This window comes from Carcharhinus amblyrhynchos, chromosome 10 (genome assembly GCF_965287045.1).
Source record: "Carcharhinus amblyrhynchos chromosome 10, sCarAmb.v2.hapA, whole genome shotgun sequence".
Classification (NCBI taxonomy): domain Eukaryota; kingdom Metazoa; phylum Chordata; class Chondrichthyes; order Carcharhiniformes; family Carcharhinidae; genus Carcharhinus; species Carcharhinus amblyrhynchos.
The window spans coordinates 76,574,845-76,602,082 of NC_137333.1; the positions used below are offsets into that span (position 1 = coordinate 76,574,845).

The 27,238-nt window shown below is 40.7% G+C and overlaps 1 protein-coding gene across 1 annotated transcript in view; it reads right to left on the reverse strand.

The window, feature by feature from the left end:
* Positions 1–26,064, reverse strand: part of flt1 (fms related receptor tyrosine kinase 1) — a 203,900-nt gene extending 177,836 nt beyond the window's left edge. Inside the window, exon 1 of the mRNA XM_080197406.1 lies at positions 25,714–26,064. Coding sequence (XP_080053532.1) covers positions 25,714–25,819 — 106 coding nt within the window. The 5' untranslated portion in view covers positions 25,820–26,064. The remainder of the gene's footprint in view (positions 1–25,713) is intronic.
* Between the last annotated feature and the right edge of the window lie 1,174 nt (positions 26,065–27,238).

Sequence of the window (27,238 nt, forward strand, 5' to 3'; positions counted from 1 at the left end):
TATTGTTTGTATGAGGAAGTGCTTCTTGGCATCACATCTGAATTCCTGGCTCTAATTTTAAAGTTACTTTTCCTTCTTCTGGACTCCCTCATCAGAGATAAATCCCCTTAATCATTTTAAGCAGCTCAATTAGATCCCACTTTCATGTCATCTATCGAACATAAGCCTACTCCATGCATCCTCATAGTTTAACTTTTCTAGCTTCTGGATATTCAGGTGAATATTCAATGTTTCCCTTCCTAGGTCCCTGTATCCTCCTTAACTAAGGTGCCCAAAGCTGAAAACAATATACCAAATGGGAAGTCACACCAGAGGTTTACATAGCTACAAGTAACGTATTCCAGCCACCAACTGGAGTCCCACAGTCCAACTCCCACAGTCTGAAAGATACGCTGGTTAGATACATTGGCCATGCTAAATTCTCCATCAGTGTACCTGAATAGTACACAGAGTGAGGTGACTAGGGGATTTCACAGTAGCTTCATTGCAGTGTTAATATAAGCCCACTTGTGGCAATAATAAATAAACTTAATAAATAAACTTAAACCTAATTACCTGAGATAAAGAATATTCTCTTTATTTTTCTTTTTTTTGTTGTCAGCCCAGTATCTTATAATATTTATTGAGGGTAGATCTGGTGATCATTAGAATAAAATTAATTAACAAACTAAATAAGAAGTTAAAATAAATAATTTATTTCTAAATGAGATAAATTAGAATAAATACTCAATGTGAACTGATCCACACCAGTTATTTGCGGCCAATGGCAAAGGTCGCTCTAGGGCGTGAGTGCAGGTCATAAGGCACACCTTTTGAACATTGTATCAAAAAATGTTAAAGGTACTGCACGTTTAATTGAACCTTACTTAGTAATAAATACAATTACAGGAGATGTTGCCCAAAGGTCTCCTGGACACAAACTGTTGCTTGAAATATGGGTAAGCAATGAGGAGAAACATACCAGCAATCCGATATATCCTGGTTAGCTTCAAAAGAAAAGAAAAATGTTGGATTTATGTAGCACCCATTTCATTTCTCAAAGTACTTCATAGTCAGTGAAGTACTTTTTAACAAAAACAGAAAATGCTGAAAAATCTCAGCAGGTCTGACAGTACCTGTGGAGAGAGAATAGAGCTAAAATTCAAGTCTAGGTGACTCATTGTCAGTGCTACTTTTGAACTATTGTTGGTAATTGACAGCTCTGGAACAGACCTACCTGGTGGTCTTCCAATTTGTTGATAATCCACTCTACGTAATGCTTACATAATGGAATGAAAATTGTTTGAGTTCTATAGCCAGCAGGTATTTCAGAATAAATATCAACACTGGCCAGATTATCATGCAGAAGTGAAGATTTATCCAAGCAGGTGCTTAATTAACTGAACTGATACATTTAAAAACAACTCACATTTACCAGTTACAAACAGCTAATGCGCTGATTCGATATTACTGACTTGAGAAGCTAATTAAAATAGCCTGAGAAACTAAATAATCCTTATTCAACTTGAACTAAGAAACACTACTTAGTGTATTAGTTGTTCTATCTGAATACATTTTCCTTCTATCTCATGCTTAGTACATACCATCCACACCAGCTCTCAAAAGTATTTTTGACATTTTCAGTGTGCACTGTATTATTTTCTGTTAAATGATATAATATCAGTTTACCAGAACACTTTCCTGAGAACCACCTGGGACAAGGAAGGAGAGCAGTATAACATTTTAGTTTTCTTGACTATTACGACTTTTAGATGGCCATAGTGAATTAACTAATATATGTTTTTGAAACTGAAAATTCAGTTGCTAGACAAAGACCACAGCATACTCTGAAAAATTTTGAATGCTTCCAAAAGTCAAATAGTCAAAATGAACTCCTCCTGTTCATATTCTGTATTGTATTTTAATGACCTACTAACTTTAACAGACGGTTTTTTGTTAAGCCAAAAACACTGCAGTCACGCATATAGAACACATTTTTGTAAGTTGGACAACACAACTATATTCAAATCATCATCAATCATAAAGTCACAGCCGCTGGTTTAAGACAACAGAACCCTTTAACCTTCAGGTTCTGGATGTTTGATTTGTAATTCTCAGAGAACAATCCTTACAAAAGTACATTAATCATTTCATACTATTATAGCACAAACCAGCTGTAGGCTGCTTGCTTATCTCTTCCTTCTACAGCTTCCACTTGTGAAACAAAGCACCTGTTCCACACCACTGGTAACATAAGGATCAATTTTAAATTCAAAGCTGCATGATCTTATTTGTTAAGATCTCTGGTAAACATGGAAATGTGGTTATTGTAGAACCTATCTGTTTTTTTTATTCCTGGAATAAAACAAAAAGAATGAAAATAAGTTGGATTATACAATGGGCAGGTGGTCCATTCCATCAGACAATGAGGATGAAAATATGCACCAAATTATTTTAAATTCAAATGCAGCAAATCTCCATTGTAATATCAAAAAAAATAATAGATGTATTTACTGAAGATCCATATTCAATTCAATAGGATCAAACTGCAAGATGGGGGCTGGTGTGGTGAAACTATACTGCCTTTACAGTGAAAACTGTTTCCACTGGAACATTATGCATATTTTATAGTAAGAACATACTTTTCAAAGAATGAAGACCACTTGATTTGGTCTTTCTGGAATACCTCCTTCTTTCCATATGGTGTCTAGTTACATAGCATGGACCATTATTTCTTGCAACTATTCTACTTGTTGATTACCTACAGTGTAAATAAATACTTTCTAATGTCTGTCCTAAATTATTCTTTTTTTAATTAATTTGCAGGTTGTGGGCATCATTGGCTAAGCCAGCTTTTATTGCCCATTCCTAGTTGCCGTTCAAAACGTGGTTATGAGCTGCCTTCTTGAATTGCTGCAGTCCCTGAGGTGTAGATGTACTCACAGTGCTGTTGGGGAGAGAGTTCCAGGAATCTGACCCAACGATAGTGAAAGAACAGCGAAATATTTCCAAGTCAGAATTGTGAGTGACTTGGAGGGGAACCCACACTGATGATGTTCCCATGTTTCTGCTGCCCTTGTCCTTCTAAATGCTAATTATCCTGGGTTTGGAAGGTGTTGCCTAAGGAACCTTGGTGAGTTTCTGCAGTGCATCTTGTAGATGGTACACATGGCTGCCACTGTTTGTTGGTGCTGGAATGAATGTTTGTGGAAAGTACAGTAATCATGCAGGCTGCTTTATCCTGGATGGTATGAATTGTAGAATCCTACAGAGCAGGAGGAGCTCATTCGGCCCATTGAGTCTGCACCGATCATAATCCCACCCTGGCCCTATCCCCATAACCCCATGCATTTACCCTAGCTAGTCCCCATGACACGAAGGGACAATTCAGCATGGCCAATCTACCTAACACTGCACATCTTTGGACTGCAGGAGGAAACTAGAGCATCCAGAGAAAACCCACACAGACACAGGGAAAACGTGCAAACCCCAATTAGACAGTGACCCAAGTCAGGAATCAAACCCGGGTCCCTGACGCTGTGAGGCAGCAATGCTAACCATTGTGCCACTATGCTGTTTCTTGAATGTTGTTGGAGCTGCACTCATCCAGGCAAGTGGAAAGTATTCCATCATACTCCTGACTTGTGCCTTGTAGATGATGGACAGACTTCGAAGGGGTCAGGAAGTGAGTTACTTGCCGCAGGATTTCTAGACTTTGACCTGCTCGATAACCACAGTATCTATATGGCTGGTCCAGTTCAGTTTCTGGTCAATGGTGACCCCCCAGGATGTTGATAGTGGGGATTCAGCATGGTAATTCTATTGAATTGAATTTGTTGAAGCATTTATTACAACACCACAAATGATCATTATTAAGTTTAATTAGGTTATAGAAAATGCTGACCAAGAAGACAGCATTATTTAACTGAAGTACGTTATGCCATTTCCAAATCCTGCACCAAAGTAAATATACACAGATGTAGAATAAAGGAATCTTGGAAGGAAAACTAGGTAATACTGTGGCACAGTGGTTAACACTGCTGCCTCACAGTGCCAAGGACCCAGGTTTGATTCCAGCCTTGGGTCTGTGTGGAGCTTGCACATTCTCCCCATGTCTGTGTTGGTTTTTTCCAGGTGCTCCAGTCTCCATCACAGTCTAAAGACGTGCAGGTTAGGTTGATTGGTCATGCTAAATTGCCCCTTAGTGTCCCAAGATGTATAGGTTTGGAGGCTTAGTGGGACAAAAATGTGGAGTTATGGGAATAGATGGTAAGATATTCTGTCAAAGAGTCGGCGCAAACTCGATGGACAGAATAGCCTCCTTCTACACTGTAGGGATTATATGATTCTAGCAACAGACTAGGAAGATGTCCCATAAGGTATTTTTTATAAAAATAAACAAGCATATGTTGGATATAAATCATGATGGCAGGTAGGCCATAGGAGATCATAACGCAATCATTATGTCCACCAAATCTCTAATGATGATTAAAGATAAGATAGGTTCATCCAGCATTTACTCCTGTATGTGTCTTCTCCTTTACATTTTAATTTTTCAAAAAACTTAATGAACAAGGATGTGTAATCAGCAAAACAAGATTTTTAAAAACTTGTAAACCTATATTTGGTTTGGTGGAATTGGCCTTGACATATTTACATTTGAGCAGCCTGTCCAAAGACCCTAGGGCATGACCCCAGCTTAGAAAAAAATCAGAAGAGATTCATCTGACCATCACTATTGCACCAACTAACAAACAACAAAAAGTATGGTCAATGGAAAACAAATAGTTTATAAAACACATCCCAAAGGAAAATAATTCAGCCAGTTAAATAAGTAGCTAATGTAGCGCATATTATGTGGATGTAACACTTTTAAAATAGCAGAGTATAAACAGGAACTAATCCTTTAGACAATAGAGGTAGATGTATTACTCTCAAATTTCTAAAGTTAATTTGTTTTAAATGCAAGACAAAAGGTATTTCCTCAGATCATGCAGTAATACAATCAAATCTTGGCCTCCGGGCTGCAAAGTGGTGGCACCTATCATAGTTTGTCAGAATAACCCCTACTATAAATCACTGAACCAAAAGATTTATTATTTTTGAAAGGGCCGCATCATAAATTATTCCATTTCTAAAGCCCAATAATATGCATAAATCACAATATCAATGCAAAAGATCATTAAGTACCTAAGCAGCCTGAAACAATTCATGTTTAATTAAATTCCATTCAACTTTTCCATAGCTCTAGAATTGAGTTGTTTCTTTAGACTCCAGTGAAGGGACAGCTGAATCTTTTGGGAAAATCTTGGCTCGTGTTAATTTTAATATGGAGCTAAAATAGCTGTTTTTTATATAACCTAATAACTTCACTCACACAAGTTATAAGATTAAAAAAAGACAAATTGAACCTCAAGATGTATCCAATATTGAAAGAAAATGTTCACCTTGTGTCATAGAAATATTGTTCTAAATTTATTTGTAAAGGAGGAGTTTTGGCTCTGGATTTCAGAGTGACAGACAGGGTACAGAGAACGTATACAGGTGGTACATGCAAGTTAATGTATGTGACAATGCATTTTGGGAGGAAAAACAAGTGGGAATATTAACTCAAAGGAATGTTGGTGAATATGATGTAAAAACAGAAAAGCCAAGGAGTACATAATTCATGGAAAGCAAGCACAGAGTCAGCCAATGCCATTAAAAAGGATGGTATTATTTTGGATTTTATAAATTGCAACTTAAAAATACCGAAGCTTCTGATAATTTTTCACAGAGCAATGGCTAGCTGGTGGAGTTCTGTTGATGGCTTTGGGCATTCTTTTATAGAAGGATGTTGAAGCCATAGGAATTACACATCACATATTCACCAAGATGATACCAGGGGAAAGAACTAATAAGCAAAAGAAAGCTGTTCCACTGAAGGAGAGGAGGCTTTGTCAGTGTATCATGGAAGGTTCAAGAGTGCATTAGGGAGCATCTCCTTCTTCTTGATTCTCTTCCTGTACCTACAGATGCATGAAACACATACTTATGTTTGTTTCCAGTTTTTTTCTGGAAAGGTCACTAGCCTATCACCAAAGGCTAGAGCTTGAGGGGTGGCACTCAACATCAAACATGGCTAACCAGAAAACTCTTCTGTGCTTACCATCAATCATAGGCACAGTGAAAATCTTTCTAGGCTGATGGTCAACTTGATCAGCCTCATTATGAATGCACCATCGGTGATCACCAAGCCCTGGAGTGGGTCTTGATCAGGAATTTATGGCTCAGAAGCTTGATGCTATCTACTGTGCCACAAAACCTGCATTACTAGGGAAGAATAGGGGAAGACTATTATCTCTTTACGTTATATTCTGTGTGGCCAGCTTCTGGAACTATTATGAGAGGCCTCAGATTTTGTTAGGAACTGGAAGTATTTATTGATATGAGAAACATGGTACAGAAGTTCGCAACCCTTGGCTGCCGACATGCTTTTAGAACACGGTTTCTAGAAGATTCTGCCTGAGGTCTCCACCCTCTGATGTGATCACTCACTCAAGGTAGCATTTTCCCATCCTGCCTGCCACAGGAATTAGGGCTCAGACAATGCAAAGGTCTGTTGACCTTGGGCAGAATTTTCCGCTCTTGGGGCAAGCATGACCAGAAAATCTCGCCCTCAGTTTCTATTGGTCCCTCAAATCAGATGACTCACTTCTGCTGTACTGTCTTAAAGTGACAGAAATCACATACACAACTGACAAATCAGTGAAGAAAAGTCATCAGTTTAAAACTGATATTGAACATTAAGAGAGAAATAAGGAGTTATTAGAACAATTTGAAAACACTGCATTTTCACACATTCCTGGCTTGCAGAAGTCCTGCCCCTATTTCTGGCAGATCCCATTTTTGCAGCAGGAGGGAGTGGGTGGGGTGTGAATCACACAGGAAACCTGAATCTGCTGAATCATTTGATATTAATGTATTTGTCCAAACAGACCCCAGTTTGGCTGTTCAAATAGCCTTAACCTACAATGTGGGAACCACAATTTTCATGAGAGATGCATAAATGCTTGTGAAGGGCAGATTTAAGTGAATTTAAATTGCCCTAATAGCAGAACTTGACCAGTTAAGACACATCTGCAATAACAATAGGTTCACACGTGTCTTAACTAAATAAAATGGAACCAATTCCAGCCATCCAGCTATCAAGAGTGGAAATCTAAAAAAATTAAGCCCTTGTATAGCCTAATCAGCTACTTCTGGATTTTTAGAGTTGTGTGTGTATAATCAACCTTGGAGTTTTGCAATTTAAAACAAAAAGTAAGCTGCACTTTAAAAATATAAAAATCTATTTGTGGTTTACAATAAAAATGATTAGTTGGTCCTAACTTCACTATGCTTGTAATGATTAACTGAAACATCCAAATCATGAAATCTTTGATTTCCAATGAGAAAAAAATACAACCAAGTAGTGCGTCAGAGTTTTACAGCACTTTGCTGATATTTAAGGTGACTCTTTTCAGTTGATGAATGCCAGTGATCAGCAGTTTGAAAGTAATTGATAGAGTGGGTGCTTACTCTTCAGTCAATCCAACATTCCAGGACAGTTCCATTGCAACAAGTTAACATCACAACTGTATCAAATATTTGCCGCTGGGATAGTAAGTATGAGCAAGGAAGAGCAGATATTTTTAAATTTCACTTTCTCTTTTTTGGAGTTGGAAAACAAAAAAAACTGTACGGAAAAAAATAACTAGCAGTTTCAACTTGTGTTCATCAGCTTTAATGACAAGAAAACATTCCTCATTAAAATAAAAAGTTTCATATCTGAACTATGAGGCTGAATTTTCTTTCTATCATTGGGAGGAAATACAAGTCAGTAACCCACAAATGCCACTGCTGGGACCTAGCGGGTGAGTTTCAAGGAGGCGGCACATGTCCAATTGCAGATGAAAGCTGGGCTCTCAAGGTGTGAAGCCTTCCAGCATTGAAAGATCTGCAGCTCCATTGTAAGAGGTGGGAGTTACCATTATAGGCAGGGAAACAAGAGGGTATCTCAAGATGAGGGGCCCACTGAAGAAAATTCAATCATTAAAAATAAAAAATGAGCATAGGTGCCCCATATCATCATGCAGGGGCCCCAGCTCAGGGCAGCTTGTGGCTGCACCTGTGGCCCTCTAGCAATTGCAGCAGGAGTGATGGATGATTTAACTTTAACAATGGAGCACAGCATCCCCAGCTGGGAGGCTGTCCCTGCACCCCCCCCACCCCACCTCATCAACTCAGTTACAGCTTCAGTGGGTGTCCATATCGCGACTGGAAAATTGCATTTGCTATCAATGCCTTGATAGGTTACCTGACATTATGGGAACATACCAGCAGTTCAGCCGGATGTGCACAATTGTTACCCTCTGGCCCCATTTCTGCAGTCAAATGAAAGGTCAGCCCTTGTATTTCTCCCAAATTTAGTTTCATGGTCACTCCAGTAAATAGGCTAAGCATCCTCTGCAATCTGTAAAATTCTCAACTATCCAACACTACAAGCATAACAATGATAATCTCTGTCGGGCTGATACTTTCCATCCAATCAGGAGGTCTAATGAAATCACTCAACTGAGACAAACAAAATGATTTATATTACATTCAATATAGAAATGACCAAATATCACTTTCACCAAGAAACTTACCTATTTACTATCCATTCCTCATAACACTAAAATAGTAGATTACGTAACGTTCTCTTTTGGTTGTGGAATAAATTGAACCAATTGGATGCTGTTTCACAATAAAATTGACAGCATCACACAGTGAAGGAAGTTGCATTTATATAGCACTTAATCGCATCCTGAGAATATCTGAAAGCAGTTCATAGCATATGAATTAATTTTTGAGTGCAATCACTCTTGTTTATAAAGGCAAATATAGCAGTTAATTTGCAGTAAGGTGCTTCAAACAGGAAATTAGTTTAAGCATCTTACTGTGAAACTATTTTTGGCTGGGAAAACTTTGACTAAAAGATCTTCCTATTGTTCTTCAGATAGTTCTATATAATCCTTTACCTCCAACTTCACAGGCAATTGATGTTTAGATTTAATATTTTATACCAAAAAAAATGCAATGTCCATCAATACATCTTTCATTCAGTACTGTAGTGAAGTAACAAGGTTTGAACCAATTACCTACTACTGGGGGGAGGAATAGTGCTAAGATTGAAACAAATTGACACTTCGGGACAGAATTTAATGCCACCTCCTGTGTGGGATTTAATCAGGTGGGAGGGTGGTTTGTAGGGACCAATAAAGTTTTGAGTGGGAAAAGCTATGAACAGCTCATTTAAGGGTCTCATTCAGCTGATGTGCATACTTAGGCAGCTACAGTGGGAACCAGCAATGCAGGAAAGCCATAAAGTAAACTGTGGGGCTTGTGGGCTGCCAGGAGGGGCTCCTTGTTCAAAGTTACATGGTATCTGATCTAAGGACCCAACGCCGGGAATGGAGAAGAGCCACTGAAAGCCACCCTCTGTCCTTGCTGCATATTTCCCTCTACCCTCCTTGAGATTTCCATCCCACTAGCACTCACATATGAGCTTGGATCCAGCAATGATCCTAGGTCTCGGGTGGGTGTCATACCAGCAGCAGTTACTGCCTCCCCAATGGTCCTGCCATTCAATAGAGTTGCCAGCAGCTCTCAGCGGGTGGGACTTCCACCCCTGGGGTCCTTGATCCCCGGGAAGGCCTGACACTGCCCAGTTGAGTGCCTTATGGTCAGCCTTAAAGAGACAATGTAGAGATCTTGCCCCAATGTCTCCATTAAATACTGTCCTATTTAAATATCTTTGATGTAGTATTTAGTGCCTTGCATTTAGAAATGAGTTCTAATTTGCAACAATGTAAGAATATTTTCTCTAGTTTAGCTGTAGTGTTAATGATTTAACCACAAAGATTAAAGAGATCCCCAAGATGTAAGAAATATTAATTTGCAAAAGTTTTGTTTTACTGTTAAGTGTTTTGATTGAGTACAGCAGATTACTACCATATTTCTTCCCTTATTTCAATATTAAACACAGATATATTCATTTATATAATTCCACTTCAATGATTATTCTACTTTTTCTCACTGTGCATATCAGGCCTACATGTGACTCCAGATCCACAGCAAGCGGTTGATTCTTAAAATTCCCTCTGAAACGTACTCAGTTCAGGGGTAGTTAGGGATGTGTAATAAATGCTCGTCCAGCCAGCAACACCCACAACCTATCACCAAAAAATCTCTTCTGATTTACAGCTGAAATTATGTAAGCATGCACATTTTTTTACTGTCTTCCCCCAACCTTACCCTTGTGCCTGGCCTAACGTAATGGAAGAATAAGAAATGAAGGAGCAGGAAGGCAGAGATAAAGAAGAAATATTGTCACTTGTTTTCACATTACTAGCCACCGGCTCAGGTATCTACATTGACCATACCTTAATGGATAATGTAGAGGCATGATCTCAATCTGGTAAGCCATCAGGCACAGGACAAGGGGACAAGGAAAGCATAGCTATCAGCTCACAAAGAGTGAGGTTGGACATGAATTCTGCTGCAGAGACAGATGAGGATTTAATGGAACAGCCTACAGAAGCAGGCAAATGGGTATGGATAAGGAAATGCCTGGTGTATGGGCAAGTCTGCCAGAAAGGCTTCAGCTAATGCCAAAGACCATGGAGAAGTCTGTAGCTAATTTGGCCACTGCAGGAAGTGAGGACAAATATATCAGCTTGAGAGCAAGTCGGAAAATTAAAATGAGAGATGACCTAAAGCTCAGGGTCATGCTTGCAGACTGAGCGGAAGTGTTCAATAAAGAGTTCACGCAATCTGTGTTTCATCTTATAAATGTAGAGGAGACCATATTGTGAATAGTGACATCAGTACACTAAACTGAAAGAAGTACATGTAGATTGCTGTTTCACTTGCAAGGACTGTTTCGAGCCTTTAATGGTAAGAGAGGAGGTAAAAGGACTTCTGTTACACTTTAATGGAAAGGAGTCATGAGAAGAGTTAGGTGCTGGGAGTGATTGAGGATTGGGCCAGGGTGTTGTAGAGTGAACAGTTGTGGAGTATTTGGTGCTGGCATCACATTGGAGGTGACAGAGACAGACTGTCCTCTTGAGAGCAGTTCAAGCAGCAAAATTTACCAACAGCTTCCTCTATCACATTTTATGTCATAACATGGCTTTGGTTATAAGCATGCTGTGCACTGTGGTCATGTTATCAGAGGATACCCTCCTTGAAGTGTCACATTGATGTGGTGAAGAGGCTATTGCACTTTGCCGATCCCTTGAATGAGGCAGTCCTACCATCCAGGCTGTGCTCATAATTCATAGGGTGCTACAGTGGTTAGCACTGCTGCCTCACAGGGCTATGGACCTGGGTTTGAATCCAGTCTTAGGTGACTGTGTGGAGTTCACACATTCTCCTCATATCTACATAGGTTTCCGCCAGGTGCTCCAGCTTTCTCCCACAGTCCAAAGATGTGCAGACTAGGTGGATCAGCCATGCTAAAATTGTCCTGTGGACTGCTGGAGAAATTCCATTACCAATACATCCACCGCATCCTCTGGATTCAATAGGAACACCACCAAACAATGCTGGTGTCCTTCTTGAAGTCAGCTCCACAAGCATTCATATAAAATTCCTGCAAAATCAACTTCAATAGGCTGGATGCTGTATCCAGATGGCTGAAATTTTCTCAACTCTCAAATGGCCAACATTCCAGGGGAGGACCAAGAAAATGCTTTGAAGACATTATGGAGTTATGTTTGAAGTGTGGCAGCATTGACATTAATGACTGGAAGCAGAATGCTACCAATTGTTCAAAATGGCAACAACTTATCCATCAAGCTGCATCATGCTTTGAATCCCAGTGCATTAATAATTGCACAGAAAGGTGACAGTGAAGTAAAGAAGCAAATCCAGCACTCTGAGTCCTAGTACATTATATGACATCCTGCCCCTAAATATCTGTCGGTCAAGAATAGGCCTGTTCAGTCATATGAGGACCACTGACAGAAATTCACAACCCTCAGTAAATGTCATCCTTGAATTGAAACTGACGGAAATCAAAATATCACCCTTGTCACCGAGTAGACACCTTCTAGTTCCTGCTGGCTCAAATATAGATGGCATAGCAGACTGTGTGGAAATGTAGGCATCTGACAACTGCCAGGACACAGGACATGGACCTACAAGAAATGCATTATGTTTATAAACCAGCTGGATGCTGACAGTTTGATTGCCATTGATCTCACTGACTCAGTAACATATCTTCAGGATGTGGACAAACAATCTCTAAATCACCAAGGGACAATGCCAGGGTTACCTGAAGATGTACCAGATGCCAGTCACTGAAAACCGCAGTAAAACCTGCAGTTATGTGGAATTGGCAGCAATTCCATGCCAGTAGTCTTCATAATGACTGAGTCACTCAATATTTTCACCATCAGCCGCTATCAGGGCTCCACAAATGACTTGTGTGGCATGTCGCAAGCTGCCACACTCAGATGCAACAAAGAGTTGAACAATGCCCTCTTCCATTGTGCCAATGTGTTCATTAGGTTCATCACTGATGATGACAGCCAGGCAGCCAGCAAAATGGGCTTTGCAATCGTTACACATTTCTGTGGCATGCAAGGAGTCGTACTGATAACACCCTGGAGTTCTTTTTGAAGCTTGGTAGCATTAACATTAATGACTGGAAGGAGAATGCTCATGTTGTAAAACAGCTCCTTGGAAACAGCCTGTGGCATATGGGATGGCACAATGGCACAGTGGTTAGCATTGTTACCTCATAGGCCAGGGACCTGGGTTTGATTCCTGACTTGGATCACTGTCTGTGCAGAGTCTGCACATTCTCCCCATGTCTGCGTGGATTTCCTCCGGGTGCTCTGGTCTCCTCCCACTGCCCGAAAAAGATGCCTGTTGGGTGCATCGGCCATGCTAAATTCTCCCTCACTATATCCAAACAGGTGCCAGAGTATGGTAACTAGGGGATTTTAACAGTAATTTCATTGCAGTGTTAATATAAACCTATTTGTAACGCTAATAAATAAATTTTAATGTGAACCGCAAGTGATTTCACTCTCTAATTGGTCCCACTGGTTGGCAACCATGGGCCAAGAATCATGCAGGCCTGTACTCATTTGCCAGTGAGTTCTCATAACTTGTATATCTTGCAGAACTCATAGCATCCTGAACTTTTCAAAGTCCCTGCCCAGATTGACGACTGGAATATGGATGACAAGGGTTCTCCCCTCCAAACCTGGTTGATGGGACTATGAAGTTTCTGCACAGAGCAGTGGAAAATTGCTACAATGAAATCCACATCCACACCAAAGTCGACATCAAACAGATCATTGGCATGTTAAAGTGCAACTCCACTGTCTTGACAGATCAGGTGGGGCTCAGCATTATGAACCACACAGTGTCCACAGATAGTCATCGTATGTTGTGCTCTGCATGATTTGATGAAGATGAATGGGATCCTCAGGAAGAACACATGAATGTGAATGAGCTTCTAATGGATGCCGGAGCCATGGATACCAGGAACAATCTCACATACATAGTATTCAACAAAGATTGAGGAACCTGCATGACTATTCTCCTAGCTGTGAGACAGATTTGCCTGTTCAGGGTGTCCACCAACCCATGCCAACTTCCACCAACAACACACCCCCATCCCCCCACCAACATCCACCCCTCACCACCACCTTCATGTACCCCCTCCAAGAAATTATATCTGAAACTGCATCTTCTACTACCTGGAATAGCAAGTGGAGTGGATATCTGTCACACACACACTTGCGACGGAAGACTGTTAGTCTGGAGAACTGATGTGTCAGTGGGCGTACATCAAAAAGCCTATAATCACCAAAATCCCAGAATGTGCTGCATCTTTATCATAAGGCAATTTAATTATTCCTGCAGAACAGAATCTCAGGCCTTGGCACTTCATATAATGGAGTGTGTGCGGAACCTGCATCTTCCCTGAAATCCGATTGGTGAACAGCAAAACTGACACACACATAAACATTAAATAGAGACTGGGCATCAACAAACGACAACATAGTCTCTTATACAATAAAGTAGATGTCTAACGTTCCACTGCAGCCACTAGTGCCAACGATGTGACATTATAGTATAGTTAGGCCACTGACCAATCAAGTCCCTAAAAAGGATAACAATGGACCCCACGAATAAGGTGGAAACAATATATTGTACAATATTTATATGCAGAGAATGTCAAAAAAAATCTGTGCCATCTTTGTGTTCATAAATTGTTTAATTTTCTTTTCTTACCACCATGTCTTGGAAGGGACCCAACATCAGCAGGCTGATGAGTGTGATGCCCCATCCTACTGGGGGTGTCTCACATGGATGCAGAGGCAACCTCCTTGGTCTTGTCTGCTGGAAGCAATGGGATCAATGGTAGCGGGGGCGGGTGGACATAAGAAGTTGCTCACCCTGAAAGTGTCTTGAGAGAAAGCTCTAGGGTAACTGGCTCACGCTCCTTTTCTATCAGAATATGCAATGTTACCTCCCTGGAGAGAGGTGTCTTGTCCCTTTCTCACCTATCCATTGCTGTATGGAGTCAATGGCTAGAACAACAGAGTGCAGGTCACAGTGCATTTGAATTGACTGCTAAACCTGGCTCTCCATAACAATCACCAAGCTCTCCATGGAGGAAACCATGTGCTTGCATGTCAGAGAGAATGCAGAACCATTGGTATGGATGAATCCCTCCATACTCAGCATAAAGCTGCAAATAAACTCTGGCAACTCTACCACATGTTCCTCTAATCTTTGCTGCATTTTCAGCAGGATTTTGTGGTTGCAACCAGAGGCCCACCATTAGCATGGAGCTGTCATAGCCTCCCTTAGTTGCTGGGGTGTGTCTTTACTGCGGTCACCAGGATGTGTCCCAGATTCTAAATTTGATCTCTTCATGACATGGGTGGGTGCAGTTGAGCCGGTGTGGGGGAGGTGGGTGATGGTGCATCCCCAGGGTAGTGAGTGTCATTATACCCAGAGGTGGAGTCTTCAGTCTCCAGTGGATTAGGCCTGGAGCCTGGATGTGGGTAACTGTAAAGGAGAACAAAAAAAAAGTTAAAAGTTCCACAGAATATACGACCACAGCAAAATTCCTTTCAGGGTCCTAAGTGCTCAACATGGCAGCACCAGGCTGGGTGCATTCTCATTCTGCTGCCTTGCCACTTCAGCCTTGCCATCAGCAATGGGTCAGCCTCCCCGTATCCCAGCAATCTAGAGGGCTTCTTCCTCAACAGGGGTGAGGATCTTGAGATCAAGTACCACTGGTCTTGTCCTTTGCTTTTGATTATGGGCCTGCTTGTCCTGCAGGAGAAAGTGAAGATTATTGACTTAACAAAAGCTTAACAACTCCTTTGCCAGCACGTATTTTCATCACACATACTGACCCATCAATGTGATGGTGAGGATCAAATCACTCAAGCCAATTTGTGACATGCTCAAGTACCATGTGGTCCTGAGGCTGACCAAACATTTGCCTGCTTAATCTAGCAGCACACTCATATACATACAAGGCCTGATGCCCACATAAGGGACAATCCCGTGACAACTTGCCACTTACCCGGGCAGATTGAAGGAGCTCATTGACTTTTTCTGGCACTGCACCTATAATGGTGGACCCCATAATTGCTTATCTCCTCTGTGATCTCCACCTGCAACAATTTGGACAGGCAGGGGTGTCTCCAGTTGTCATTGCCCAGAAAAACACCTCCTGCCGCTGTCTGACACCCTGGTGGAGAATCTGCAGGAAGGCCACGCTGAACTGTGGACTGTCTATGTCTTTGTGTGGACAATTCAAATTATACTTGTGAAGGAAAACACATGATGATGTTGGGGGAGTGGGGTTTGTGGTGGCAGCTTCGAGAACAATAAATTTTAGTAGATCAGTGATTGGGGTGGGTGGGGGAATACAAGGAGTCTAGTTATGAAGAGTTGCAAAAACTGACCAGAGTGAATGAAAATGCGTATGCAATCTAAGGCCTTGATACAGAGCTTCCCTGCTTGTCCACACAACTCTTGTATCGCCTATCTGGATTTGTTGAACCATAGAACATTACAGAACAGAAACAAGCTTTTTGGCCCTTCTCGGCTGTGCCGAACCATTTTTCTGCCTAGTCCCACTGACCTGCACCTGAACCATATCCCTCCACACCCTCGCAACCATGTACCAGTCCAAGTTTTTCCTAAATGTTAAAAGTGAGCCCACATTCACCACTTCATCTGGCAGCTCATTCCACACTCCCACCACTCTGTGTGAAGAAGCCCCCCCTAATATTCCATTTAAATGTTTCTCCTTTCACCCTTAACCCATGCTGTCTGGTTTTTTTCTCCTCTAGCCTCAGTGGAAAAAGCCTGCTTGCATTCACTCTATCTATACCCATCAAAATCTTGTACACCTCTATGAAATCTCCCCCCATTCTTCTACGCTCCAGGGAATAAAGTCCTAACCTATTCAATCTCTGTCTGTAACTCAGCTTTTCAAGTCCCAGCAACATCCTTGTGAATCTTCTCTGCACTCTTTCAACCTTATTTACATTCCTCCTGTAACTAGGTGACCAAAACTGTATACAATACTCTAAATTCGGCCTCACCAATGCCTTATACAACCTTACCATAATACTCCATCTTTTATACTCAATACTCCAATTTATAAAGGCCAATGTACCAAAAACACTCTTTATGACCCTATCCACCTGTGACCAGATCCCTCTGTTCAACTGCACTCTTCAGAGTCCTAGCATTTACCCTGTACATTCTACTTTGGTTTGTCCTTCCAAAGTGCAATGCCTCACGCTTGTCTGCGTTAAATTCCATTTGCCATTTTTCAGCCCATTTTTCTAGTTGGTCCAAATCCCTCTGCAAACTTTGAAAACCTTCCTCAATGTTCACTACACCTCCAATCTTTGTATCATCAGCAAATTTGCTGATCCAATTTACCACATTATCATCCAGATCATTGATATAGATGACAAACAACAATGAACCCAGCACTGATCCCTATGGCAAACCACTAGTCACAGGCCTCCAATCAGAGAAGCAATCCTCCACTACCATCTCTGGCTTCTTCCATTGAGCCAATGTCTAATCCATTTTATTACCTCTCCATGTGTGCCTAGTAACTGAACCTTCCTAATTAATCTCCCATGCGGAAGTCCCCACCTTGTCAAAGGCCTTACTGAAGTCCATCCACTGCCTTCCCTTCATCCACTTTCCCGGTAACCTCCTCGAAAAACTCTAATAGATTGGTTAAACATGACCTACCACAAACAAAGCCATGTTGACTCTCCCTAATAAATCCCTGTCTATCCAAATATTTGTAGATCCTATCTCTTAGTACTCCTTCCAATAATTTACCTACTACTGGCGTCAAACTTACCGGCCTATAATTTCCCGGATTACTTTTTGAGCCTTTTTTAAACAACAGAACAACATGAGCTATCCTCCAACCATCTGGCACCTCACCTGTGGATACCGACGTTTTAAATATATTTGCCAGAGCCCCTCAATTTCAACACTAGTCTCCTTCAAGATCCAAGGGAATACCCTGTCCTGTCCTGGGGATTTATCTACTCTGATTTGCCTCAAGACAGCAAGCACCTCCTCCCCTTTAATCTGTATAGGTTCCATGACCTTCCTACTTGTTTGCCTTATTTCCAGAGACTCCATGCCAGTTTCCTTAGTAAATACAGATGCAAAAAACCCATTCAATATCTCCCCCATTTCTTTTGGTTCCATACATAGCCGACCACTCTGATCTTCAAGAGGACTAATTTTATCCCTTACTATCCTTTTGCTCTTAATATACCTGTAGAAGGTCTTAGGAGTATCCTTCCCCTTGACTGCCAAAGCAACCTCATGTCTTCTTTTAGCCCTCCTGATTTCTTTCTTAAGTAGTTTCTTGCACTTTTTATACTCCTCAAGCATCTTATTTGCTCCCTGTTGCCCATACATGTCATACGTCTCTTTCTTCTTCTTTATCAGAGTTCCAATATCCCTTGAGAACCAAGGTTGCCTATTCTTATTCACTTTGCCTTTAATCCTGACAGGAACATACAAATTCTGCACTTCTCAAAATTTCTCCTTTGAAGGCCTCCCACTTATCAATCACATCCTTGCCAGAGAACAGCCTGAAACAATCCATGCTTTTTAGATCCTTTCTTATGTCTTCAAATTTGGCCTTTTTCCAGTTTAGAACCTCAACCCAAGGACCAGATCTATCTTTATCCAAGATCAAGTTGAAACTAATGGTATTATGATCACTGGAACCAAAGTGTTACCTTACACACACTTCCATCACTTGTTTTAACTCATTTCCTAATAGGAGATTTAATATAGTATCCTCTCTAGTTGGAACCTCTATATATTGATTTAGAAATTTTTTCTGAATACATTTTACAAACTCTAACCCGCCTAGACCTTTAACAGTATGGCAGTCCCAATCTATATGTGGAAAATTAAAATTCCCTACTATCACAACTTTATGTTTCCTGCAGATTTGCTCCTCCAATTCTCGCTGACTATTGGGTGGTCTATAATACAACCCCATTAATGTGGTCCTACCTTTCCTGTTTCTCAGCTCCACCCATACGGCCTCTGCAGATATGCCCTTTAATCTGTCCTGCCTGAGCACTGCTGTAACGTTTTCCCTGACTAGCAATGCCACCCCCCACCCTTCATCCCTCTATCACATCTGAAACATTCTGCTGCCAGTCCTGTCCCTCCTGTAGCCAAGTTTCACTAATGGCTATAATGTCATAATTCTATGTGTCAATCCATGCCCTCAGCTCGTCTGCCTTCCCCAAAATATTCCTGTCATTGAAATAGACACACCTCAGAAGATTATTACCACCACACACAACCCTTCTTTTCGTGATTTTGCATGAATTCTTAACATCATTTATTTTCAACCCTGCTCCACTATTTGCTCTGGCACTCTGGTTCCCAACCCCCTGCAAATCTAGTTTAAACCCTCCCCAATAATGCTAGCAAACCTCCCTGCAAGTATATTGGTCCCCTTGTAGTCCAGGTGTAACCCATCTCTCTTGTACAGGTCCCACCTGCCCCAGAAGAGGTCCTGAACTGCTACCTAATAGCAGGATCTTCCAATGGAAACACATACCTCCCCCCCATGTTACCCATTGTATGTGTTTGGCCGGCCCTTTAAATTTTAATATGAATACCATGGGCATCAGTTCCCAACAAGAAAGCAGAAAACCACTTTCAGTTTCACCCTCGGGACTGTTATGCAAATACTTAAATTCCACCTGCTGTTCCTGATTGAAGTTCCTGTTGTCCTGGATGGATCTGACCTCCTGCTAAAAACTCTTCTCTCCACTCTTTCTCCTCCCTCTTCCAACAGATTGTCCTGCTTTGTCACACCCCTGCTCATTCGCACTACTATGCTGTAGTCCAAGGGGAATAAATACAGCTTCATTTATGCTGGGAGAAAGTAGTTTGCTGATTGATGTCAAGTTCGGTCTATTCTGAACTTCTGGCAGACAATCCCTTCCGTACACTACCACCCTTACCAAAATGATGTCCAGTGCTGCTAGTACCAGAAGTATGCTCAAGCACAACAGTTGCTATTTTGAACACAATACTGAACTTGTGGGCTTTGAAAACCAGACACTAGGGAGCCAAATTTCACAGCCCTTTGCACAAAAACTATGTTTTCGAAGGCCTGTTGAACACTTAACATGAAAACTTGAAATGAAACAGTATTACTTCTCTTAGCACTGATCTCCTTTAACTTGATAAGCAGAACTGTTTTAGATTATAATTCTTGAAAAAGAAGACATCCAAAATGTACTTTCAGCAGAGAAAATATTGGTGCATATCATGTATTCTTCATGGAATATGTGAGGAGAAATAGATAAGAATAATGACAGGATTTTAAAAACATTATGTGATGTTCTTTATAGAATCCGTACCCTACATACAGTCATATGTAAATAATCTTAACCAATTGTCATTTAAGTATAGTAATTGTGAGAATAGTAAACCATCTTAGCTGCATAATTGGCTTTGGGAAAATGCTTCTACTGCCAATACTGTGAAGAGGTTAAATCCTATCGCCTCTATTCTAGCACAAGCTTCTTTAAAAGGTCACTATTTGAAAGTACATTGTAATTTATCAGCTTGTCTGTCACCTAGTGACCATTAGCAGCCTACCCTGCAATGACCTACATCCAACTGATTTTGTGGTTGCAAAGAAGGCTGAGAAAAACACAGAAATGTTGAAGCCACATAAATAAATTCCAATATTACTCCTTCTCTTAAATAACCTGCACGGGTGTATTGATTCTTCATTACTCAGGAAAACTTTTCATCATTCACTCAAATAAAAAATAGTCCTGAAAATGGTGAGGACTAGACTATTGGTGCAGATTCACCTATTCAAAGTCAGTTTTGCATGTACGCATTTAATTAATGGTGTGTGACTGTAAGTAAGAGTTTATTTTCAAATCTGCAGGACTTTAATTTTGTTTTATTAAAATATGTAACACACTGTAAAGGCTGATATTATGTACAGACAAAAAATAGAAGTACCTTATGAGCAATATTGATATTATTCAGCACATTCTATCTATGTATCACTGCCCTGCTATTATATCAGTAAATAAAAACAATTGATTAAATTACAAAGTTTACTTCTGTCAAAATTTCTCATAGCAAATTTGACAATAATATAATCTCCGAGAGATGCTGTATTTTGTCAATCAATGTATTTTGAATCACATTAAAGTAGTTTTAACAGAACACAAATCTAATTCACTTTAACAAATCATGATGTGTACAGAGCCCCTGACCTTTAAGATCTAAATAGCCATCAGCTCGCAATAAAGTTATCAATCATTCAGCAATGCTTTTGCACAGTAGTCCTTCTGCATACATTTCAAGCCTCATTAGCCATCTTCTCATGCATTGTCCATACATTGTCAAATATAAATCCTTCTATAATCATAAAGGTGAAAAGCTATCAGAGTTCTATTGCTGAAAAAAAATGATGGCTACTTTGAATCTTAACCTGCATAAAACTGAAGGCCAACAGGTATGTCCATTGTAAGCCATGTTGCCGAAAAATATAAGAAGACAGTATTTAGATAGATTATTCTATCTCTCTGAGCACCCTGTAGCTTTAGCTCAAAGCTGTGCAATGGAGTAAAATAAATCCTTCTGAACTCCTGAAGAAATATAAAGGAAAGTCCTGAGGTCTGAGAACAGAACAATCAGAAGTGAAAAGCAATGACATACATTGACATACTAAAAAGGCCCTTTCGCCATACTGTGAAATTTTTAGATGCAGTGACCTCAATTTAGGGTAAATTTTGGTAAGCTCCAACATGTTGCAGAGTTTGCACAACAGAGCAAAAAAACACATAAATATTGGAGATTGTCACTCATGCCACATTCTAATCCCACGTCTAGTGTGCAGCGAAATGTTGAAAGGAAGACAAACTAAACTCTGGATAAATATTAAGAATGTTAATTCTAAATTAACTTAATTGTTGTTTAATCAGAGTGGAACCAACTGTTTGTTTTAATCTGTTTTGCCTAGGTCCGCTTGATTACTACAATGGAAGTGAGAAAGAGTAAAAGTGCATTTAATTGCTGTTGTGACTGTGCTGATCAATCACTCATTAATTTACCAAGATTTCACTCTCAGACAACGAAACAATGCTCCTGCTGTGTGTGTGTTTCAGAATGGGGACTGTGGCTCCACATTTCCTGGTTCCAAAGTAAAGTTTCTCTCTTCCCTTTTGTTAAAGCTTATTGTGGTGCTATACAGCTCAAACTGAATAGTGGAGGTGCCATTCTATCAAAAAGAAATGCGGGAAATTTAAAATTTGCAGTGATTATTGGCATAGTGCTCAGGCCCTCCTTGTAAGTGGTATAATTTAACAACTGATAAAGATGACTTATCAAAGCCTAGCGTTCAAATTATCACTGGCCAACCCAATTATTTTAGCTGGCCGACAATCTCAAGGGTCAATTTAAAATATATGTTTCTGCTAGGGAAAATAATCGCACATCCACAAATGTCAGAAATACAAAAAAATCTGTTTTCTCTTTCAAAGTCAGCACTGTTGCCTTGCTGAGTTGTATCAAATTATATAATCACTGTATTGCATGAAACAGCAATGAAAATGTTTTCTTTAATGTAAAGCACTTATCATTTTTGAACTATAGATATTCAAGCACATGCATCCCTATTTAGTGTCCAACCTGTCTCCATTCTATATAACCATCACTACATTCATGCTTGTTACTGGAGGAAGCTGTCTCACACAGACAGCCCCCTCCCCCCTTTAGGAAATCCTTTCACACTGCTGGACTTGAAACCAACTACAAACTCTAGGGCTGTGTCTAGTTTAAAATACTTAGGGAGCCCTTTAGACTTGTTCTGAAAGAGTACATGACTATGTATCTGCAGAACTCTCCGCTGGTTCTGAGAGATTAATTCACAACAAAACTGCATGACTCGGAGTTGGTCAGGTTGGAATGGATCGTATACCATCGCTACGTTCCAAAACTGACGCTATAGGTACGCCGAAAATTGCTGAATGCTGCTACACTGAGTCACAGCTACAGTGAGCATGATTAATTCCTGATGTGAAAGAAAGCACCACTGATTGAGGAGAATGAACAAACACGATAGAAGGGTGGCTTTATTCTCCATTTTCATCAATGAAGCACAGATGTGATATGTGCCTGAAATTACATTGGATGAATGTTGGTTCATTGCTGACCCTTGGACTTCGAGCCTATGCTAAGAGGTAAGACCTCTTACTATCTGACATATACACAAAGACTAAAAAGTACGGTTTGTGCCAGATCCCCGTTGAAATTACCAGCAAATTTTGAAACATTTCCCAGTGGTTTTATTTATAGATTGTTAATTCATTCAATTTAGTTTCACTTTACTATAGTAGTGCAACAGAAAATAAGTAAACAATGAATTTAATTGGTATTGGTACATTCACTCAGCTTTCTGGGATAATGTTTTTTATTCATTTGTCAGTTATGAGTGTTGCTGGCTGGTCAGCATTTCTTGCCCATCCCTAGCTGCTCTTGAGAAAGTTCTGGTGAGCCACATCTTGAAACACTACAGTCCATGTGCTGTGGGTTGACCCACAATGCCATTTGGGATGGAATTCCAGGATTTTGTGACTGCGAAGGAAAGGCAATATATTTCCAAGTCAGGATGGTGAGTGGCTTGGAGGAGAACTTGGTGGTGTTCCCATGTATGTGCTGCTCTTGTCCTTCTAGATGGAAGTGGTTATGGGTTTGGAAGGTGCTGTCTTAAAGATTTTTGGTGAATTGCTGCAGTACATCTTGTAGCTAAAACACACTGCTGCTACTGAGCGTCAGTGGTGGAGGGAATAGATGTTTGTAGATGTGGTGCCAATCAAGTGGGCTGCTTTGTCCTGGATGGTGTCAAGTTTTTTGAGTGTTGCGGCAAATAAATAAAATCGCTGGGGAGGGTGTGATGTACCTATTTAATTAACTGTTGATTTCATAACAGAAGCTGAACCCTAGAATAATTTACTGTATTTTACTTATGAGGGATTGAACTTTAAATAGAATCTAGAGTCCCTACAGTGCAGAAGGAACCCATCAAGCCTGCGCCAGCAACAATCTCCGTAACCCCACCTATTTACCCTGCTAATCCCCTTGACACCAAGGGACAATTCAGCATGGCCAATTAATCTATCCCGCACATCTTTGGAATGTGGAAGGAAAGCAGAGCACCCGGACGAAACCCATGCAGACACGGAGGAAACGTGCAAATTCCACACAGTCAATGACCCAATCCGGGTCCCTGGTGTTGTGAGGCAGCAGTGCGAGACATCACATCGGTGAATCTTATATATAAGTAAATGGTTGTTCTACGAATGAATTGCAGTTCAATCTGCAATATTAAACATATATTCATTCTAATTACGGGCAGGACGGGGAGTGCTGATCGCTGCCGAGGTGCTGAAATTATGATTTTATTTGGTTTTGGGCATCTTTACATTGGCCTGATTTAAATGTGATCCGAGTCCATTTCAGATCTTTCATTCATTCTATTTATTGTCTCTTTGAAGCTGCTGTTCATGCACAGCGACCTCCCTCAAAACAAGACTACCTGAGCTGCGCCTGAGCGCATACCAGCCGCAATGAAGGACTACGCGGTAGATTGGCCTCACTGGCTGTGAGTGCGAGTCCTTTGCCACATCTCCTGCCTTCATGTCGCTCAGAATGTCGCCGCTTCTTCAACCCACCCGCAGCGCTGCAAAAACTGCAACCTACACCAACACTTTCCCCCTCCTACCTGCATCTCCAAGCGGAAGGTTAACGTTATCCTTCAATAGACCAGGCAGGAGGTTAGGTGGATGCGCCACTTCACGTTAATTCTATACTCTGCCTGTAGAGCGACTAAAGTATGTCATGGAGAAGTAAAAATAGAAAATGCTGGAAATATTCAGCAGGATCAAGCATCATCTGTGCAGTATTTTCTGCTTTTATACGTCGGCTTGTGAAATTATATCTAACATCACTGATTAAAATAAGGTGCTAAAAATAATTACTGAAAATAATTCTACCGTTAACCAATTAAGTGTCCTATTGCCTGTGTTGGACATTACAAAGTATTAATGAATACTCCGGCACTAATTATCTAATTACAAGAGTGTAAGGGCAAATACTAATAATATCTTTTCCACTATATTCACCATTCCATCTTTGGAAAGAAGCAGCGAAGCGTGCAAACGAATGTAGCTCTCCGCTTCCAAAAATGATAGGACAAGGTCCAATTGGCAATCTTACAATTCAGTGCAGATGAATGGTTAGCAAAGAGACAGAGGCAAAGTTTAAAGAAAAGTGCTGCCTCCCTCTGCCCAGGTCTCAAATCAACCCGCGACCTTTAAAAGGTAGACTGCGAACCTGCAGGCGATGCGGGTCGAGAGTTACAAGTCTACAGCCGATTTGCAGAAGCTATGATGGGGTGACCGCAGGGGAGTCCCGAGGGCAGCAATCCAGAAGCCAGCTACTAACCATTGCACCCTTTGAAATCGCTCACAGAATTGCCAATGCTTTAGTAATGGGACTCCGACGAGGCCGAGTGAGGTTTACTGTACATCAGGTACCAGGGGATCAAATAATTTAACATAAGGTTAAAGAAAACGTGAGTGGGATTTGTCTACCTTCGCACATTCCCACTGAGGAACACGGCGTACTTCAAGAATTACGAGCTGAGTTTTGTGAAATGAAGCGCACTTACTTCCTTTTAATACTATCCATTAACTAAAACATTAAAAATACGAGCTGCTATGCTGAGAAAGTAGATAGCTTTTTCCTCGTTCCAACTCCAGGCACCACAATCTGACCTACAGCGCAGGCTACCCACACCTCAAATACCGAGAAATTTCAGTTCCTGGAATAGTCAGTTCCCGTTAGACACTCCTTACTGCAATCGGGAGCATGCCGCTTTCGAAATCAAGTCATCTGTTTCCCTGAAATTGGTATAAATAAGAATTCATCCTTGCAATAAAATAACTAGATTGCTTCAACATCTGGTTATATTGCCGAAGGAGAGACAAGCAATTTGCATATTTCACACATTGGAAGAAACTACATCGTTTTGCCAGGTTTTTTCCAGAATTAGTAAAATAAAATATTACTTACGCGCTAAAACTAAATTTTCGATCTGACTATAGAGCAAGAATGTTATCAAAACATGGAACATCTTGAAGTGAAACAAGTGCCTGCTTCTTGTTTGGGGATGAATCATGGACGTTTTCTTGAATGAAGACGACTTTCCCCGGAGAGATTATTTATCGTTCCTCTTGTGTCAGCACGATGGAGATCTGGTGTAAAACAGCCACGGTGTGAAGTCGGCTACATCTCCAATGCGAACACCCCAGGGCTATCCTAAAGCTCTGCTCTTCACATCAGCTCCGGTTTACCACAACACGTTTCACAAATAACTAGAATAAGACAAAATCTCAGGTCATGAACAGTGCATCCAATGCAATTTGAGACTAGACTCGAGTAATTTCTACTCCGCAGTCAGCATCCTGTGCTTTTATACCGTCCCTGCCAACTCGCCTCGGAAATGTTACACCCCAGTGACGTCGCAGCAATCTGCTGACGGACAGCACGGACAAAGTGACTGAACATTTAACTTTTTCTTTTCTGTATGAATTGATCCCAGATTAACCAGGGCTCGGAAAGTTTACGAACTGTGCAAATCCTTTAACTGTTCCTAACAGCTACACACTGCCAATCAGTTACATTGTCCCTTTTCATTCACAAGCAGCGATCTCTCGTGGCCTGAATGCCAAGACTGGGCAGATTATTCCTGGGATGTCTTAAACTTTCGCTTGGAACAAGTCAAAATAGACGCGTTTCAGAAGCAGTTGGATTATTTTTATTTAGCCTGCAAAGCAGAACCATCAAATTGGGTCTAAAACTATTCCTTATCTTGGGGCAAACATTTCCTGTCATAAGAAGTGTTTTCCCAAAACTGGCCACCGGCTACTGGTTTACCCGGTACTATTAAAGCGTTTATAATCTACACTGAAAAACTGAGCCTTCAAATCCGGGAATAAACGGTTCCCACTGCATTGTCACTCACTGAAACCGTGGGACAATCCTTTCAAGATTAAGTATCAGTTCTCTGGAATTTATATAAGGAGTAATTCGTTTTTCCAATATATTAAACATTTACTTAAAAATGCTGAAGGACGGGACAATTGGTTTAAAACGTTATGGTGATGTGTGTAATGCTGGGATTGGAGTATGATTTCGATAAGCATAGGTAGTGGACACGTTTCGTTGCGTGTTTCCTCATGTGTTTGATTCCTCTGTTGGAACTTTTGCCATTCTCACGGTTGGCAGGAAGGAAACCACGTTATTTGCGTGTTGAGAAGCATTTAAACATTACACAAATGTGACGGGAGCGAGGAAGTTACTGCACATATCGGAGATCTAAAACTCAAGTAATCAAAAGTTGAATCCGATGTGTCACATATTCTTGCCAAGTTAAAAACTGAGTTTTTATGCGCACAGATAAGCTTTTAATGTACTGGATTGTTTTTGCCTTGACACAAACCAAAGTAGAAAAGACGCCTTTTCACATTCTTGCCACAAAAAGATGAATCTGCACGTTTCTAACCAAAAGTGACTGAGGGATCACTTGCACACTACT